The sequence below is a fragment of the Podarcis bocagei genome, assembly GCF_964188305.1.
Source record: "Podarcis bocagei genome assembly, chromosome: 12".
NCBI classification, from domain to species: domain Eukaryota; kingdom Metazoa; phylum Chordata; class Lepidosauria; order Squamata; family Lacertidae; genus Podarcis; species Podarcis bocagei.
In genome coordinates, this window is record NC_138137.1 from 48,528,486 (window position 1) to 48,547,863 (window position 19,378).

Sequence of the window (19,378 nt, forward strand, 5' to 3'; positions counted from 1 at the left end):
TTTTGAAAGCAGCTTGCCATGTGGCAGTGGGGTGGCTTTTTGAGAAACAAAAGCTCAAAGTCCCTTTGGGCACGTTGGAACTAATTTTGTGGTCCTTTAGATTTAAGCCATAGTCTGGATATGCTTTGCCTAGAGATGCCACTGCTTCAAAAATCTCTCCTATTTCTGTGGTATGTTTTGAAGATTTATATTTGTAGTAAGCCCCCAATTGCACTTTGCAGAAAAAAGAGGGGGTTTTTTTTAGTTTCATTGGGCTTTTAATTAAAACCTATAGTCCAATTGACACAAAAATACCCTGCAGAACTCTATTATTGTTGTTGTTGTTGTTGTTATATTAAATTTCAAATTTGTATACCACACTTCATCTGAGGTTCCCAGGGCTGTTCACAGCATAAAATATAGAATAAAATCATAAAGTACATATTAAAAACAAAAATGAAGCAATAACCACCCACAGGATCTGTGGGCTGCTGGGTTTCAATTTTAGATGAAATACTTATTTCTCATTTTAAATCTTATCTGTGATCGTTGTTAAGGACTTTAATCTGACGCAGTAGAGCTGCTCTTATGCCCATCCTTGCAGCAAGTTTGTAAGATAGATAACTAACGTTCCCATTTTACAGATGGGAATTAAAGTTGAGGCACTAAAATGCCCAAGGCAACTTTGTGACGTGAGGTAAAATAGGCTTAGCTGGATTCTATTTCTCTGAAAAGCAGAAAAATGAAGGCCTCAATGGTCTCACGACTGTCCCCACCCCCCACCCTGCTCTTTCAGGAATACAGCTTCTACATTTCATTTCTAAATACAGTTACTTTGAAACTAAGAGACGTCAATTTCAGTGAAAATGTGGAAGAGCACCAGTGCAGAATAATTGCAAGATTTAACATAAGAGGACCAAATTTATTTGTACTCTTCTACACATGGCATGAACAGCAAGAAACCAGGGCTAAAACAATCTTATGTTGATGTTTTAAAAACAACGCCACTGATAGCATTTTTTTTCATTGTTTCTTTGCTGAAAAACAGTATATTTCAGCCTTATCTCATGCTGTTTTAGTATGTGGGAGTTACTGAGGAGCAGAACGATGTTCCCAAATTGGGCGGGGGGGGGGGGGGGTTGCAGCTTCTGCATGTATGTGAAACCAGGTTTCCTCACAGTAAGGAACTGCATGCACCAAATAGGTTCTTTGCATCTCCAATCAAGCATCTAGCCGTGTACACACAGAGACCTTTTTCAAAGATTAACTCCTACTAATCAGAAGCAAGTTGGGGGGGGCCTTCTACTTGATTTCCCCTTTTCTGCCAAACAGCTGATTGGTGAGGTTTTAGCTTTTGAAAAAGTGCTCTTCAAATGGAATATGCCATCTATCAACTGTAGATTTTACATTCATTTGCATTACAGATGTGTGAAGTATATTTTAAAAACTGTTTTACTGTGATGTGTGAAAATTCTGTTTCTTTTGACTCAAGAATTCAAGAAGACATGTATGTACAGGAGCTTCCATTTGCAATAGCCCACTGAGTTAGCACGAATGTTTACATGGTCTAGCATATAACTAATATGTCTGTGTTGTAACACTCCCATGTGATTTGGGCTTGGCTTTGCATAAAGGCAATGGGCAGCGACAATGTTGTTTGATAGCAAGACTGACCGTTTAAAGGTTGCCTTTCTCGGACTATGTCGGTTTATCTATGGCAGTGTCCACTAAAAAATGTGCCCCGATGGCTATTTTATAGGAGGAATGATTGGAGAATTGCACCCATTGCCCTAACAATTTCATTAAGCCTTTTACTGGGAAAACGGGTTGGAAGATCATAGCCTATGTTGAGCTACTTTAATATGCCAAGTCATCTTTGGGGGAGGGCGTTAAAATGTGGAAGATACTTTATTTTGGAATGCTTCTGATGATTACCTCAGGAAGTAATATATTTATCAATGTCTATATTTGTTTTATTACAGAAAAGTAAACAAGTGCTACAGGGGTCGTTCTTGTCCGGTAATTGTTCATTGCAGGCAAGTACCATTTTCAACCCACCCTCAAAAGAGGCTCACAAGGAGATTGCATGGACTGAACAAAATATGCAAATGATTCTGTAGCTTGATTTGCCAAATGAGCAAAAGCTTATTGTTCTGCCCCAAAAACATTTGTATTTGCTGATGAGGAGAGTCTCTAGTAAATGGGGAGATTCCTCACACTTCAGATTTCATCATGAAAATATGAAAGTTGCTTAAGCCTATCAGAAATAACCAGTGGGGTCTCAATACCATGTCAGCAGCAATTCTTCCTTCTCTCTCTGACCTACAACAGTACAGTGCACACAGGCACCAAACAGCACTATCACATACCTGCTTAGAAGTAAGTCGCATCAAGTTCAATGGGGTTTTACTCCCAGGTAAATCAGTGTAGGATTGTAGCCTCACCCTCTCTGCATCTGTAAGTAAATAGGCCCTGTTACTTGCTTGGCAGCTCACTGAACATTTATTTCAAAAGCCTTCAAACATTACTTTTCCCAGTACCACGTGTTACTGCTTTGAGAGAAATATCATCATACAGTTTAGGCATGGATTCCATACTGTTCAGTTCAAGGACTGGTGAGGTGTGGAAGACTCAGAACTGGGGGGTCCAAGCTGCCTTTATTGGGTCCATGGCTGCATGTCTTTTTCCCTCCATGGTCATAATGCCACAAGCTCATAGGAAGGGAAGAGGTTTGAGACTAAGGAACTGCTAAACAGAATAGACTTCCAAGAAGCATATTATTTGGTAAGCCAGCTGAGAATTTGCTTCCAAATAAGAGAGTTCATAGACTGTGGTTTATAAGCAGAAAACCCTGCCAGTTTTGAGGCTCCGTTGCGTAAAACTCAGGGAATTGTGCCATTTTCAAGACTCTAGGAGACTTCTGAATTTGCCTGGACTGGCACGGTTTATTTTGCTATAAAAGAGAAGAAGCACATGCCTCCTAATTTTTACATATATTACGATATCCTTGTCAAATAATTTTTTTTAATCGCTCAATTATTTCTATTGACACTAAGTCCAATGCCTAATGTCAAAACGTTAACTCTGTGGTTAAAAACCACACCCCTGACCTAGTAAATTGTACTTAAATCAGAATGCATTCAAAACTACAGTAACACCACTGTCTTCTCCCCACACCCCTCCAGTCCAGAAATAATTTTTGTAGGTAAAGAAAATCAACAAAAGCAAATTATTATAAGTGATATATCTCCCTCCCCCTCTCTCCATCAAGCACAGTCACAAAAATGCCACCTTAAAAAATGGGGGAAAGGGCAAGAAAAATTGATTGCTTAGAATCTTAATTTTGTATACTGGCAACATCTATGAAAACTAACACCTTTCCAATTAGAAGCTGGTTTCTGACAGCAAATGGAAACTGCTTTCAGATTAGGGATCTTGATATCTTCACATGGATCACTCGGAAGTCTCCAAAATTATCCTGTGTGTTCCAAAGAGGGTTAGAAATGCTTACAGAAGCTGCATGTTATTTCCCCCCTAACCAAGACAGCTACTATATTAAAGAAAAAGGAAATTGGCAGCATTTTTCCCCAAGCCCAGGTGACTAGTATCCAATTAATTTATAAGGAAACAATACAATCCCCCCCCCCCCCAGTTTAAGAAGATGCAAGTGATTGTAAGGTTGGTTTGTTGACATGAATGTTCCTGTAAGCTCAGATTACCGGGGAGAGCAGTCATTTGGAGAAGATGCTATTCTGTCCTTTTAGCTTTTCGCTAGCAGACCTGACTGAACAGCTCTTGATCATGGATACTTGGCTTCTAAAATTACTCACTTTATCACAGTACTGTTCAAAAATATTTGGAGACGTCTTTCCAAAATAAGCAGGTATTTGCCCTTAACGAAAACACAAATTCATCTTGCAGAATTGTAGAGTTTACCCAAATAATAATGTAACAGCTGCCAAGCTTGTGAGGACAGTTTGTTAAAGAAAGCTTGTCTAACGTATATCATCCTTCCACCTCAACTCAGCCCTTTATGCTACTATACTTCCAGCATCGCATTTCTGTCGGGGTTTTGAGCATGTTGAATTGATCATGTGCTATTGTTGTTTTTTCCCCTCCCCCCCCCCTCTCTGTAGTGACGGTGCGGGAAGAAGTGGAACCTACATCCTAATTGACATGGTTCTCAATAAAATGGCCAAAGGTGAGAATCGAAAGTGCTGTCGCTTTTTGAGTTCTGAGATGTGGTGGCGTTGTCATGGCAACGCAGGCGCAATATTCGCAAAAAGGGCCTCAGATAGATTAGAGGCAAATTTTACCCTTGCCTGAATGTTCTCGGGGCTTTTTTTTATTTTGTTTTTCCGATGTCCACAGTGATTAAAAATGAAGCAAAATTTCAGCCCCTGGAGGTCTATATGAATGAATCTCACACATGTGTGGTTGGATTTGTACTTTCACAAATTTACATAACTTTTATTGGCAAAAAATGTTATGAACTACGCAGTAAATATTTATTTAGTTTTGCCCTACATTCACTCTCTGTGTGGTATGCAGCAGTTGACATTCACCTGACCGTAATTTGTGTTCAAGGGCTTCTCTTGCTTTGAAGATGACAGAAAACTGAAATAAGCAAGTAGAATATTTTGACCTTTTTGAAATATTTCTCTTTATGCTCCTCCTTTCCTCTTATGTGACTGACTTGGTCAGTCAGGAAGTTTCCACAGTATTCCGGTGAAGCTGCAGAACCCATCAACTAGGCCTCGGGAGTTGCTATTATATTAAGCAATATAACATTATTTTCTGGCCTTTCTCTTGCGTCTCTTTAATATCAACCACCACCTCTTTCTTTCTTTCTTTCTTTCTTTCTTTCTTTCTTTCTTTCTCTCTCTCTCTCTCTCTCTCTCTCTCTCTCTCACACACACACACACACACACTCACACACACACATTGTGCTAGTGAAGTTTTTCTCACTTCTTACTAGGAAAAGATTTACCTGCTTATTTTTTACATGTCATGCTTCTGTTAGACATGGGGTCAGGACCAGCCTAGCAGGGAGGAATGTTCAGCATTCTGCATGTCTCGTTTGCTCCACGCTTACTCAGCAATTAGCACCCTGAAGCCAAATCCAGTCTTCTGGGCCATGTCATCAGGTGCCCCTCCCAATAAGAGGTGGAGCTCCATAACATCTCTTGTAGTAGGATTTGACATCAGGCTGGTTGTAAGGGCAGGATGGAGCCTTGCTCCTTCACCCCCTCCCCTTCTCACAATGGTTTTCCAGTAGAATGGAAATGGAATACTGTCCAGGTAAAGATAAAGGTACCCCTGACCGTTAGGTCCAGTCTGGGGTTGCGGCGCTCATCTCGTTCTATAGGCCGAGGAAGCCGGCGTTTGTTTGCAGACAGCTTCCGGGTCATGTGACCAGCATGACTAAACCACTTCTGGTGAATCAGAGCAGCGCATGGAAACACCGTTTACCTTCCCGCCAGAGCGGTATCTATTTATCTACTTGCACTTTGACGTGCTTTCAAACTGCTAGGTGGGCAGGAGCTGGGACCGAGCAACGGGAGCTCACCCCGTCACGGGGATTTGAACTGCCGACCTTCCGATCGGCAAGCCCTAGGCTCTCTGGTTTAGACCACAGCGCCACCTGCGTCCCACTGCCCAGATAGTATACACATAATAATTTAAAAACGCTTCCAGGACAGTTGCACCAGCAAACAGTTGCCTACGGTGGTATGTTCCACACTAAGCCACTTTCACTGGGTGTTAAGAATTCAAGACCAAGCATACCTGCAATGTTACCTAGATATCGATTGCAATTCTTCAGTAATTCCTTCCATGACTAACGAAGGATATAAATTTAAGAAAATAAATGTAAGAAACACTCTCCCCCCCAAAGGCACTTCACAGTAGGAACCAAGCTAATCCAGGAGTGAATACTTTTCATTTGGTACATAGTGTACTTGCTTTCAACAAGATCCCTCAATGAAGACTCCTGAGTAAGCTTAGCATAGCAATTCCCTTGTCAATCAGGAGTTGGTTAAGTAGCAGGAAGAAGAGACTAGAAATAGAACTCTGGAGAGGTGCAGAATGTGGAGTTCTCCCAAGAGATCACTACTGTGCTTAACATGTTCATAAATGATCTAGAGTTAGGGGTGAGCAGTGAGGTGGCCAGGATTGTTGATGATACCAGGTAGTTCAAGATAATGAAAAAGAAAGGGAGATTATGAAGAACTCCAAAAGGATCTCTCAGTGCTGAGTGAATGGGTGGTAAAATGGCAAATGCAATTGAGGATAAAGTGATGCATTCCAATGCAAAAAAAAAATTCAAAAAATTCACATATAAGCTCAGGGGGTCTGAACTGGTGGTGACTGATGAAGATGTTGACCTAGTATGACACAGCCGCTGTGAGAAAGCTAGAGATCATTTGGAAAGGAACTGAAAACAAAACTGTTGTTATCATGATTCAGTTATACAAATATATGGTGCAAACACATTTGGAATACTGTGTATAGTTCTGGCCACCTCACCAATGGGTATCATAGAGTTGGAAAGAATCATAGAGCTGGAAAGAATTCAGATAAGGCCAACCAAAATCATCAAGGGTATGGAATAATTCTCATATGAGGAAAGGCTACAGCATTGGAGACTTCTTGGTTTAGAGAAAAGGCGAGTCAGACGTGACATGATAGATGTCTATAAAGCTAAGCATGGCATCATCTTCTTTTTTGGCGATTACTTGTAGCTGAGTAAGATTGTCTTCCATGAATACGGTTTTAACAATGAGTCCGTAAGAGACTGTGGAGGCCAATTCTGGCTCCACACATCCTTCTACAGTGGGGACATAGGTTTCCGGGTGGGAGTTGATCATGGTGTGGATTTCCAAGCGTGCCTTCCTCTTGGCACGCTTCTCCCTTGCATCCTGAGCATGAGTGTCTTCAAAGCCCATGACACCTTTGGTAAAGGCTGTTCTCCAACTGGAGCGCTCACAGGCCAGTGTTTCCCAGTTGTCAAGTGTTTATACTACATTTTTTTAAAATTTGCCTTGAGACAGTCTTTAAACCTCTTTTGTTGACCACCAGCATTACGCTTTCCATTTTTAAGTTCGGAATAGAGTAGTTGCTTTGGAAGACGATCATCAGGCATCTGCACAACATGACTAGTCCAACAAAGTTGATGTTGAAGAATCATTGTTTCAACACTGGTGATCTTTACTTCTTCCAGTACACTGATATTAGTTCGCCTGTCTTCCCAAGTGATGTGTAACATTTTTCAGAGACACCATTGATGGAATCTTTCGAGGAGTTGGAGATGGTGTTTATAAGTGGTCCATGTTTCACAAGCATATAGTAAGGTTGGTAGTACAATAGCTTTGTAAACAAGCATTTTGGTTTCCCTGCAAATGTCCCGGTCCTCAAACACTCTGCACTTCAATCGGGAGAAAGCCACACTCACAGAGCTCAGGCAATGCTGGATTTCGGCATCAATGTTGGCCCTTGTGGAAAGATAATTGCCTAGGTAGGAGAAGTGATCAACATTTTCCAACGCTACACCACTGAGTTGGATTTGTGGTGCTGCAGAGGGGTTATTTTGCACTTGTTGGTGCAGCACTTTTTTGGTCCCAAGCATGTCATGGAGAAAGTGAAAAGCGGGGGGGTGTTTTTCCTCTCGTAACACTAGAATACATGGGTGCCCAGTGAAGTTGAATGTTGGAAGATTCAGGACAGAGAAAAGACTGTTCTACATCCAGCACATAGGCTATGGAACTTGCTCCCAAAGCTGTTTAAGCTACATGGCAATGCACTTTGAAATTGAGGGGACTTTCAAAAGCAGTTTATGACATGACACGGGGATATGGTATTTAACTAAAAAAAAAATGGGGGTGGAGGGGGCAGAATCAGGTGGGCACGCCTAAGCTTGCAAGCATGTCTAAAATAGTGTTGAATGGGATTAGCTGCTTGCTTTCTGATAGCTTAGCTTGCTTGATAGGAGGTCAGTAGTACTAAATACTGAAAGGCGAAGCAATGGCTTATATATTTACCGCATATTGGATAGCTGTGTTGAGAGGAATGCTGTATTCTTCCCAATGATACCTGCACCTCCAAGGCATGTATAGGAATTAACAACTGATTCTAGGAGTATTCAGTGATTTGTATTACGCCTTAGGCTGTAGAAATGCAGTCCAATTCATCATAGCAGATAATGATGCGGCTAATAGTTGCTTTATGCTGAGAACCATAATATTAAGTAATAACATATGTGCTAATAAATACCAAGTAGTGTTAAACCATAGGGTGATCTCCTGTTTTACTCGTGACCAGACCCTGAACATGATTTAGTTGCGTATCATCCAGAGGTGTGTTCTACAGTCAGCATCTAAACAGCTCAATATGGAGCTCTATTATGCTCCATGCCAGACTCTTTCCAGTAAAGCAAATTATTTTCTTAAATGCTCTAGCCATTAAATGTATGAGAAAACAAATTGTAGCAATAAAATACTACAAACCATGTCCTGCAGTTAGCATAAAAAGGAAAGCTGCTTTTATTCATACCTGGGTTGCTCTTGATCAGGCATCCCCAACCCGCGGCCCTCCAGATGTTTTGGCCTACAACTCCCATGATCCCTAGCTAACTAGACCAGTGGTCAGCAATGATGGGAATTGTAGTCCAAAACATCTGGAGGGCTGAAGGTTGGGGATGCCTGCTCTTGATAATAAACTTTGTGTCCCCATTTTGCACTGAAATAGTGAAATTCCCATTATTTACCTTCCAAGTGGTCTGGGCAGAACTAGTATACAGGCCTCTGCCCTAAGGAAAACAGTCTAATCATTGCACCTTTAAAGAAGCCACTGGTGCTTAGTCTCCCCACCTCATCCCTGAACATCTCTTATATTAGCTGGAAGCCCTAGAAATCAGCATAAGACAATTTGCCTACAAAGTTGAACACAGAACTCTGCAATCTCAATCTATTCCACATCATAATGATACAAGACCTATCACTGATGATCATTTCACTGAGGCCCAAGCAATGAAGATGACAAAAGTATATTTATATGCCACTAAAGCTTTGAGATTGACAAAGTATATTACTTTAAATGTAAATAACTTTTTCTGTAAATTAACTATTGAGGCCAGATTTAATAAGAATACCATAACAACAACAATAACATTAAAAAAATTATTTATACCCCACCCATCTGGCTGGGTTTCCCCAGCCACTCTGGGCAGCATTATTACCCTGAGCATTGTGTAATTTTTCTCTGCCACAGATTCTCATGTGGGAAAAGTTCAGGCATCATCACCATGTGGTAAAGTCATAGATTAGAATAATCTATGCTTGGTGAAAATGAGGTGTGAAGGCATCTCACCAAACTATAGTGTTTCATCACTATAGTCTTTCAAAGAATGTTGGTTTCCTCTTTGATTTCGCAGTTCCAAGAGTTGTTTGCTCTACATATGCTACTCTGAAACCCTTGGAGGAAGAGAGATTGCTCTTGAGTTGCTTACAGAATACTGTAGTTTGATTGCTGAGAAATCTAACCTGCATTATCTGAAAATCACCCCCTCCTCGAGCACACTTTTTTCAGATAGTTTAAACATTAAAAAAAACCTCTCATCGGCTCAACTTTGTAGATGCAGCACTATGAAGTCTTTGGTTTCACAGAACTACTCATCAAAGACTGCTTTGTGTGATGAGAAATTCTGCATATATCAAAAGTAATGCATAGCAGGGCCCCAACAACTTGATTCAATCATAAATAATGCATCTTAACATATTTACAGTGCTTTTTGCCTTATTTCCAATGATCCTGAAAGATTAGGATACCAGATGATCTAGAATATGGGGTTTCCAAAAAAAAATCTCCTCCTATACATGCCTGGAAATTAGTCCCATTCCACACGACTTAATTTTTAAGAGACGTGCATAGGATTGCACCATTAATGTGGGATATATAGCAAAGCATTTTGTGCCATGTGAGTGAATTTTGTCTTGTGGCCTCTTTGTTTCTTGTGCCCTGTCTGTTGCCCAGTTCATGTGTAATGTTGAGCCAAACTATAGTTAAGTGTGAGCATGTCGATGTCACAGCAGAAATCATGGCCTCCCCCAGTCCTCCCTGTAGGGCACCTGGATTGTCTAGAGTGAGTCAAACTATGAAGGATCAGATGTGGCACAAAGCCAAGCCATGGATTTTTAATGGGTTGCACGGCAGCAGCAGGACTGAGGGGTCGCAAAGCAGCCAAAGTATCCAAACAATCACGTGTTCATGCTTACCCAATGGTTTGCTTTAGCGTTATGCACAAAGTGTGTGTGTGTCCTGTCTTAAAAGGGTCTCATCTACCTTTTGTCCATTAGGCAATGCCTCTGAGCTTATCTATACATAGGGATGTCTCTTATTTTCATGTTTGAAATACTGGTGGCTATGTTATTATTTGAGAATGTGGGCGTTGTCTTCATCTTTGGTTTGGGCAACTTGACCTTGCCATGTATGTCTTGTCTGGTATGACTGTGTCATAGCTGCGCTACGTTATAATTTTCCCCCCTTAAAAAATGCAACAAAACAACTCACTGAGGATCTTTTGCCATTTGTGGAAAAAAAAAAAGCATTTCATCTGCTTGGAACATTTGAATTTCAAGTAGCATCTTGATCTGCCTGTATCAAAGTTATTGAGCTGAGGGAGGGAGCAGACATGCCACATTTATTAGACTTTTGTTAAGCTCATTCCATTTTTCCATCAGAGGTTGCAATGAAAGCAAAACTGCAAAATACATAGTGTTTTCTTCACAGAGTAGTAAACAAGTAGTATTTTCTAGCTTCAAGCTTTCAACCACTTAAGGGAAGGGTTGACTTTGTTGCAAGAGCTCTAAAGAATGCCATTTACTGACTCCATTGTACCATGTAATGTCAAATTCCATTTTAAGTGTGGGCTTAGTGTGGCACAATGCAAGACAAGTCATGTGAAACTGGCCAAAGAAAAGACTTGCAGGGTTTCTCAGATTGGTCAGCCCCATTTTGTTCTTGACCTGCACCCCTCTGCCATTGGGGTGTGCAGTCTGAAATCCCTGACCTGGCGCTTTTGGGCAGTTTAAATGAAAGATCAAAGGGCAGAGCGGGCATCTCAGCCCTGCTGAGGTGGGCCTTTCCCAGGCTGTCACACTGTGAGGCAGCCAAAGTTTTTGTTCTGACAGGAATCTAGGGACCGGTCTGTGAGGCCTAGCCCTCCTTTGTCTGGCCTGAGAAGTTTGAGGCCCAGGTTGAGAATCCAGCGCTCATCAAATGATCAAAGGCCTGAAGTCCAGGACATGAAATCTTTCTTTCCATTTCCTTTTCTTAAAGAATGAATTGCACAAGTACCAATGAATACCCTTGCCGTTGCTTTTTCTGTGGTGCAAACACTAACTTTAGAGTCCTTCAGTTCGAAACATAAAAATGTAAGTGCACTTTCAGTCTAGGGCCAGCTGCAAGGACAGAATCTGCTAACATGTTTTAGGAAAAAGAGGGGGGGAAGAAGGGGGGAGGGAGTGCTTTTAAGGATTAAGGCCTTCAGGTTTTGTGTCCTTTTTTTTTTAAGGGACTTTTAAGAATAAGCGTTCTTGTTCCACACTCTGGTTTATTAGAAAGCAGGCAATAATGGATTTTAAAATCAAAGTAAATACAGCACCACTTAGTTTCAGCAGTGGGAAAGTGAAAAGCAATCAGTAAGATGCTTTGGCTCTTCAGTGGCTCTTTAAATAGCACATGTTTAGGAAAAGGGACTCCTTTTTCACATAATTTACTTTTCTATGTTCAAAACAGTTTCCCCTAGCTGACTGTACAAGGCACCAATGCTTGTATTTCAGTACTTTAGAAGTTCGTATTTTCTGCTATTAATCCCGCCTTTGATTTAAAACAAGAAAAATCACATTTTAAATGATCTTATGGAATTTTAAGAGGGTGGGGGGAAACCCAATGGTCTTTGGGTTTGTTTGTTTTTAGTTCCCAGTTTTGATATTGAAGTTAGGATTTCATGAGTTTCTCATTTGTCCAGTTTCTCTTCTAACCAGAGGTTCAGCTTCACTTAATATAAATGGTTAGCACAGCAGTACTCCAATAATAGTTGCCGCTAATATTAAGTGTTTCAGGTGTTTTTGTTCTGTGTGTTGTGTAGCAAGAGGGTATATTTACAGATCTCATGATGGCTGGAGAAGAGCTGTGCTGGGAACATACATTCCAGGCCCTTAGTTCCCTTTGTTATTCAAACAGCTGCATAATGCAGTTGTGGAGTGTTTGGCCTCTCATACAACATCATGAAGGATTTGCTGCAACTCTCTGAGGCAGAGGTGCGGGACATATGTATGTGTGCACACTTCAGATGAATTATGATGCACTTTTTATTTACATCGTGGTCTTTTCATTTCATGTATTAAGTTACATTTGGTCTGAAGTGCCATTCTTTACCATTGTAATCATTAAGTGTTGGTTTTTTATGGGGGGGGTGGAGAGAGGAGGAAGACTCTTCATACCAAATTTCCCACACCACTTTTCTTTTTCTGCAGTCTGCCATGAATACTGAGGGCACAGTCCATGCCACCTATGCAACCACCTTGAAATAAATGGCAGTTAGGGAAGAGTACAGATTACAAAACTGGAAGCCTGCAGCTGTGATGATGGAATAAAAGGCAGTGTGAAGAGACCGTGACACTCAGAGTCACTGAGTGGCATTTAGTTAAGTTTTGCTCAGAGCAGATCCATTGAAATCAATGGACCTAGCTTAGTCACGTTCATTTCAGTGGATCTATTCTGAGTAAAACTTAAGTTGCGTTCCATGTTATCTTCGTCCTCGTTCCTAGAACTCTCTCCCATAAAACCAATGTGGTAGCCCTTCTCTCTCTTCTTAAATCTTTCCTCAAAAGTCCCGTTTCCTGCAAGTCCTTTGCTCTCCTTTCTAACTAAAACAAAACTACTACAATGCTATGCATAAAAATAAATCCCACTATGTTCAATGGGGCTTCTTCCTGACAAATGCATATAGGGTTGTAGCATAAAAATGTGAAGTGATGTTCGCTCTCAGTCATCACTTGCTGCTTCCTCAACTTATAAACTGGGGTTGTTTTATGTATTTTGCTTGTTTTGCCCTGTGAAATCTCACAGAATTTACAGCTAAAAACACACACAATATAATGTTCAAGCATTAGAATAAAGCTATGCTCACATACTAAAAAAAAAATGAAATCTTGCATAATTCCTGCAGACCTTATTTCTTTCCACCCAAGTTTGAGCTTAATGAAGCAATATGGAGCCGTGTTTACAAGCCCTGATTCACAAGCCCTGTTAAGCTCAATAATACGTTTCTATGCCGCTTTTGGTCACACGTGTTGGCTTACCGGTAATTAAAATTGTGAATCAGTAATGTTGTAGTGGAAATATCATTATTTTATAAATCTGAAATAATTTTTTTGTCTTCCAGCAATGTAACTTTTGCTTCTGAGATCCAATTTCCAAATAAATATCTGCATAGGCCTTTTTTATTGCCATATTTTACAATGTAGTTCTGGGGGAAATACGCAGTGTTATTGATCTGATAGTTCAAAGGATACGAGTGGGTTGGCACAGAGACATAATTACTGAGAAGCCCACAAAGAAGGAGAAGGAGAAAAGTCTTCTGTTCTAAAAAGTAGCTGTCTTGCCTTCTAGGTTTTGAATTTTATTGAATCGCTAAGCCTTGAACTTTGTAGCTCATTAGACCCAGTCAGTTATCCGATGGAGGAAAAAAGTGAAAGCAGCAGAAACAGCCTGAATCTTGCTTTCATTTTTAGGCATATTTTTCACAAGCCAATTTTAGGTCATTTCAAGTAAGAACATTCTATGTTCTCTGAAATACTGCGGCTGCAGTTTTGTCAAAATAGCTCTTTGCGTTCAACAAAATCTTATTATATATTTACAAAGGCATTATGTGAGTGAGCTGCTTTTAATGTAATGTTAACTGACGATGGAGTTAGCCAGTTTAACACAATTATGCAATATTGTGTGCTGTGGCAAGTTTTTTCAACAGATAGTCAACCACGGTAAAAACTGTGCCTCAAGCCGTATTCAAATACAAACATGGAAGAAGATAGTTTTATTTTTTGACTGATAAAGACTATTTAATATTTTTTAAGCATGCTTTTAGAGAATACTCCCAGCAAGTTCAAAAACCTGGTAGTCTTTTTCAGATGGGTTAAAGCAGCAAGGCCATTTCAGCCAAGCCAAGCCCACCTACCAGACACCTGATGTCAAGCAGAGGGCCTTCTCGGTAGTGGCACCTGCCCTGTGGAATGCCCTCCCATCAAATGTGAAGGAGCTGAGCAGGGATGCAGGTGGTGCTGTGGTCTAAATCGCCAAGTGTCTTGGGCTTGCCGATTGTAAAGTCGGCAGCTCAAATCAGCATGACCGGGTGAGCTCCCATTGCTTTGTCCCAGCTCCTGCCAACCTAGCATCTCAAGTGTGGTAGATAGATAGGTACCACTGTGGTGGGAAGGTAAACGGTGTTTCCCTGCACTCTGGCTTCCGTCACAGTGTCCTGTTGTGCCAGAAATGGTTTAGTCATGCTGGCTACATGACCCAGAAAGCTGTCTGAGGACAAACACCAGCTCCCTCGGTCTGAAAGCGGAGATGAGCACCATACCTCATAGTCGATTTTGGACTGGACTTAACCGTCCAGGGGTCCTTTATCTTTACTTTACCAAGGAGATTAGTAACTATAACCTTTAGGAGACATCTGACGGCAGCCCCGTATAGGGAAACTTTTTAAGGTATTACGTTTTATTATGTTTTATGTATGTTGGAAGCCGTCCAGAGCGGCAGGTGCAACCCAGTCAGATGGGCAGGGTATAAATAATTTGTTGTTGTTGACGTCAGATGTGGAATATGTAAAGATGCAGTTTGGACAAGAGAAGGTTTTGCAGAACTGATCAGCCCATAGTGGTGCTTCCAAAGCCCTATGTGACGTGACTCACCCAGATGAAAAGTCGCATATTCTAGTAGAGAAATTTGTAGGCACACACAACCTTCCAAACATTATTATAGACAACTTAAGCAAAATAGAACCATTTGAGGAAGAAGCTGGATCATGCACTGCAAGGAGTTGATACCTCCTTGAACAGTTATCCAAGACTTTCTTTTCATTGGAAGTAAGCAAAACAATTAATTTTTTCCATTTATTTATTTATTTCAGTTAAAAATCGAGATCTCTCCCCCCCCCCAGCCCTGTGGTATTTAGAATGGAAGAGTTAACAGCAGAAACTATAAAAACTGCCTCATTTATTCAGGGTTGGGACCTTTGAATTGATCACACACAGTCAATATCTTTAGGAGAAAAAAGACTTCCAGAGCTTTAGAAGATTCTGAAAAGAATGAGCTGATATCAATAAGTTTGAAATAGTAATCGATTTGGAAATAAGAAATCTCATGGACTGAAGTCACAGAAGAGACAAGGATGCAGGCAACATTTCTGCATGCAAAACCTAGTTGTATTTATGAGGTAAATAACAGACACCGCCAGTAGAAATTGTGTGTTGTCTGTTAAAGATACAGCCATACAAAAGATTGGAGAAGGAAGCAAGCATTTCCATCGAAATATGTGTCTTAATCCATAGTTAAGTTTCAAAAGAGCATAGAACTGAGCTCAGAATGGCATGTTTGATGACAGACTCTTTAAATTAATGCTTCGGAATTTTGTTTTATAATTTCCTGGGCATTCTGTGTATTTTGTTTTGTTTGTTGTTTGGTTAGCATATCCTAAATGGGATTCTTCTTGCTAGCTTTCATGGTAGCTGCAAGGAAGAAAATGGAGCAGTGAAAATTTTTTGTATAGCGTTATGTATATTAATTAAGTTTGACATTTGATGTAGCTCAGAATTGGCCTGAGTTAGTGATCTTCTTGCTTATTCCAGACCTTTTAAGGGCTCTCAGTTTTGTGGCATATGAATGTACTTGCTTGTCTCGCAGCAGGAGTTGGGTGGGCTGCTTCAGAGAATACTGATAATGAAGATCTACATGAAAGGGCTAGCCAAGTAATGCTATATTTATCAAGAAACAAATGCTTTTAGTCAACACAAATGTGGAAAAATAAATTCTATGCATATTTAAGTTCCACATGGAATGTAGCATTTTCAAAGCACTCTAAAGCTGTTAGAACAGGATTTGGTTGTAACTTAATTCACCCCCAAAGGAAGTGCTCTATGAATGTTAGAGGTGCCCGAAAACCAGCCAGTTGCCCATCTTAGCACAGCTTTTATGTGTTGTGAAACCTGAGTAAAATAAAGGTCATTCCGCAGGATCTTCACCAACTTGAAACCTGACATAATACCTGCTATTACAGCCATTAAGGAGCACCAAATGGCAGCAGGATCCAGTGAACAACCTATTCTCCAACATACAAAAGTATTTTAATAGAAATATTTGCACCAAAATACTACAATGTCTTCAACCAGAAAACTCCATTACATAAATGGGAACAAATTACGTAAACTTGAAATATATGTGTAATGTTTTAATATATTTCTCTGCTTCAAACGGAACTAGGGAGTAGAGAAACAGGGCTCAGAATAAGATGAACAGAGTTCAGGAGCTGTACCTCCTGACCATATTGACATTTTACTAGTTTCTGAGGCCTGCATGCCACAGTTCAGGCTCCTTTTCACTACAGAAGTAGCTAAAGCTCCTAAAGTAGTTTTTCTCCACAGATCACAGCAGTTGGCAAGAATGTGTTTGCTAAGAGTCTCATGAACCTGCTCAGGAGAGCTTTAAACTAGATCCTGAGGGAGAGAGACAACATTACTGACAGCAGAAGAACATATGGTACTAGGGATAATAGCTTCACTGGTGCACAGGAAACTGAGGTGGTGCTCCAGAAACCTGCCAAAGGGCAAGAAACTACAAGAAGTAAGCGGCTGGAGGGAATGACTCATGATTTCAGTTATCTCTATACTAATGCACAAAGTATGGGAAACAAGCAAGACAAATTGGAACTTTAATATAGGATGGCAAATATACCTAGCAGGCATTTCTGAAACCTGGTGAGATGAGACTCATGACTAGAATGTAAGAATTGAGGGGTATAACCTGCTCAAAAGAAATAGACCAAACAGGAAAGGAGGGGAAGTAGCATTATACGTAAAGGAAGTGTACACTTGTAAAGAAATCCATGACCTGTAGCACAGAAGGAAGATTGAGAGTTTATGCGTAAAAATTATAGGAGAGACAAACAACAAAGTGCCTTCCAACTCTACAATTCTATGATTCCAATGTACAATCGTACCTTGGTTGTTGAACGGAATCCGTTCTGGAAGTCCGTTCGACTTCCAAAAATGTTCAACAACCAAGGCACAGCTTCCGATTGGCTGCAGGAGCTTCCTGAACACAATCGGAAGCTGCGGCGGACATTCGGTTTCCAGAGAACGTTCGCAAACCGGAACACTCACTTCCAGGTTTGCGGTGTTCGGAAGCCAAAATGTTCGACTCGCAAGGCGTTCGGGAGCCAAGGTACAACTGTATATATTATGTGCATCTATTAAAAATAAGGATGAAGCCAGCTGAGAGATAGTGATATAGTCAGGGTTGTGTGTAGTGGTTGACATGCCGACCTTTGATTTGGGCAGAGGTTGGTTTCCAATTGCTCATTCTTAGGCCCATCACCATTTCTCAACCTCTTCTACATTACCGTAAGTTCCTGGCAGGAAGGGTATGATACAAATGTGTGAACATGGAAGGTATTAGTGTTCCCTCAGTATCACTTCTTCCTCTACAAATGGATATATTATAAACTCACCCAGACCATGAGGGTTAAACCAAAATGCTTCTATAAATAAAATTTCCCATTCCCCCCCCCCAATTATTCAAAGAACATTTTTAAAAAACTCAAATTATTCAGCTAAAACTTGTGGTGTTGACAGCAGAGCTTGTTTGGTTGTTCCCACCTAGGATTATTACTCTGCAGCTGTCTGAAATGCAGATTAAGTAAGTGCCTCAGGGTGACATGGGAAGATCGGTCTCTTAGCTGGGAATTAATTGAAATCCAAGTCTTCTGAGTCCAGCACCACATCTGCTAGGTGTACTCTCTGCTGCTACATTTGACAATTTCTTTGAAAAAGAAACAGGTAGTTTTAATACAACCTGAGCAGTAGGTAATTCACTGGGCCTTTTGTACTGCCATTCATTTCAACGTGAACTTTATATGTAACCAAAGTAGGTATAAAAAGTTTAAATGGTAGCCTTTACAGCAGTGGTATTATGGTAAGTTATTTAGGTTCGCCCCACGTTGCTGCAGCACCATTTAAAGGCTCGGCAACATATGGGAGGGTCTGATCATGCACATAATTATCACCCAGCAATCATCAGGAGTTATGGCTGGGTGGAAAGAACCATTGCAAATGGTCCCGCTCATGTGGTACCAGGCCTTTAAATGTTACAGCTCCCACCCCAATAATGTCAAAGGCATTAATAGCCTAGCATTTTTCTTCCGACATTGTCTTCCCATCCTAATAATATCTTCTGCATATCATATCTATGACTGAATTTTTGTGAAACTTGGAACAATTTATAACCCATAGTTTTATCTGCCCATCTAGGGTTGTGTTAATTGGTTTTTAATTTAATTTTGCATTTCACTCTTCCTCCAAGAAGCTCAGGAAGGAATATATGCGATCATCCTACTTTATCCTTGCAACAGCTGAGGCTAAAGGAGAGTGAATATCCACTATACCACACTAAAGGAATAACTAGCTCCTGTTGAATGTTCCACATTACTAAAAGTGAGCGTCACTCAGAATTTTGTAGGCTTTGTCCTGAAAGCACCATGTGGTTACATAGCATACAATTCTGGTGACCCTCCTACAAGCCAGAATTCTTAATCCTCCTGAGATTCGGTAATCCCTATGCCAGCTGCTTAATGCCAGACTTCTTGCTTCCCTACCACACAAGGGGAAAGAGGGCTTAAATCTACATTTATGAATGTAGTTTCTTTCCCTGACCGCCAAGCAAAATAGGATCCAGTGCACTTTGGTAGCTTCATTCTGTTATTCTTAGTGCAGAAATTTTGTTCAAAGTTCCAGTAACGCTTAAGACAACTCACGGAATCTTCTCCCTTCGCGTGCTAACTATATGGTGTTAAAAAAAAAAACCACAGCAAGAAGTTACCACTTTGCATTGCAATCTTACACTTAAACTGGTTGTGTAAATCCGCCACAAATATTTATTTACTTTTGTGTGTGTGGTGTTTTGTATAGTTCACAATGTGGGTAGTGAGAGTTTCTTATGTAGGATCTTATGAGTCTTCAGTTTAGCCTGTTTTACACCCCCACGCCACATGGAAAGGCACGACAAGAGAAACTGAGACAATGCTAGGCAAATCAATAGCCTTAACAAAGCAGAGATCACTACTGAA

The 19,378-nt window shown here is 40.6% G+C and overlaps 1 protein-coding gene and 1 long non-coding RNA gene across 5 annotated transcripts in view; one reads left to right on the forward strand and one right to left on the reverse strand.

Moving 5' to 3' along the window:
* The window catches only part of PTPRN2 (protein tyrosine phosphatase receptor type N2), a 630,954-nt gene that overhangs the window by 602,141 nt on the left and 9,435 nt on the right, over positions 1-19,378 (forward strand). Inside the window, exons 20-21 of the mRNA XM_081163514.1 lie at positions 1,962-2,015; positions 4,116-4,180. Of these exons, the coding sequence (XP_081019640.1) occupies positions 1,962-2,015; positions 4,116-4,180 (119 nt within the window). The remainder of the gene's footprint in view (positions 1-1,961; positions 2,016-4,115; positions 4,181-19,378) is intronic.
* Positions 1-19,378, reverse strand: part of LOC308569748 — a 136,263-nt gene that overhangs the window by 24,986 nt on the left and 91,899 nt on the right. For all 4 annotated transcript variants that reach the window (XR_014000796.1, XR_014000797.1, XR_014000798.1 and 1 more), the window contains exon 4: positions 2,349-2,434. This is a non-coding gene — a long non-coding RNA (uncharacterized lncRNA). The remainder of the gene's footprint in view (positions 1-2,348; positions 2,435-19,378) is intronic.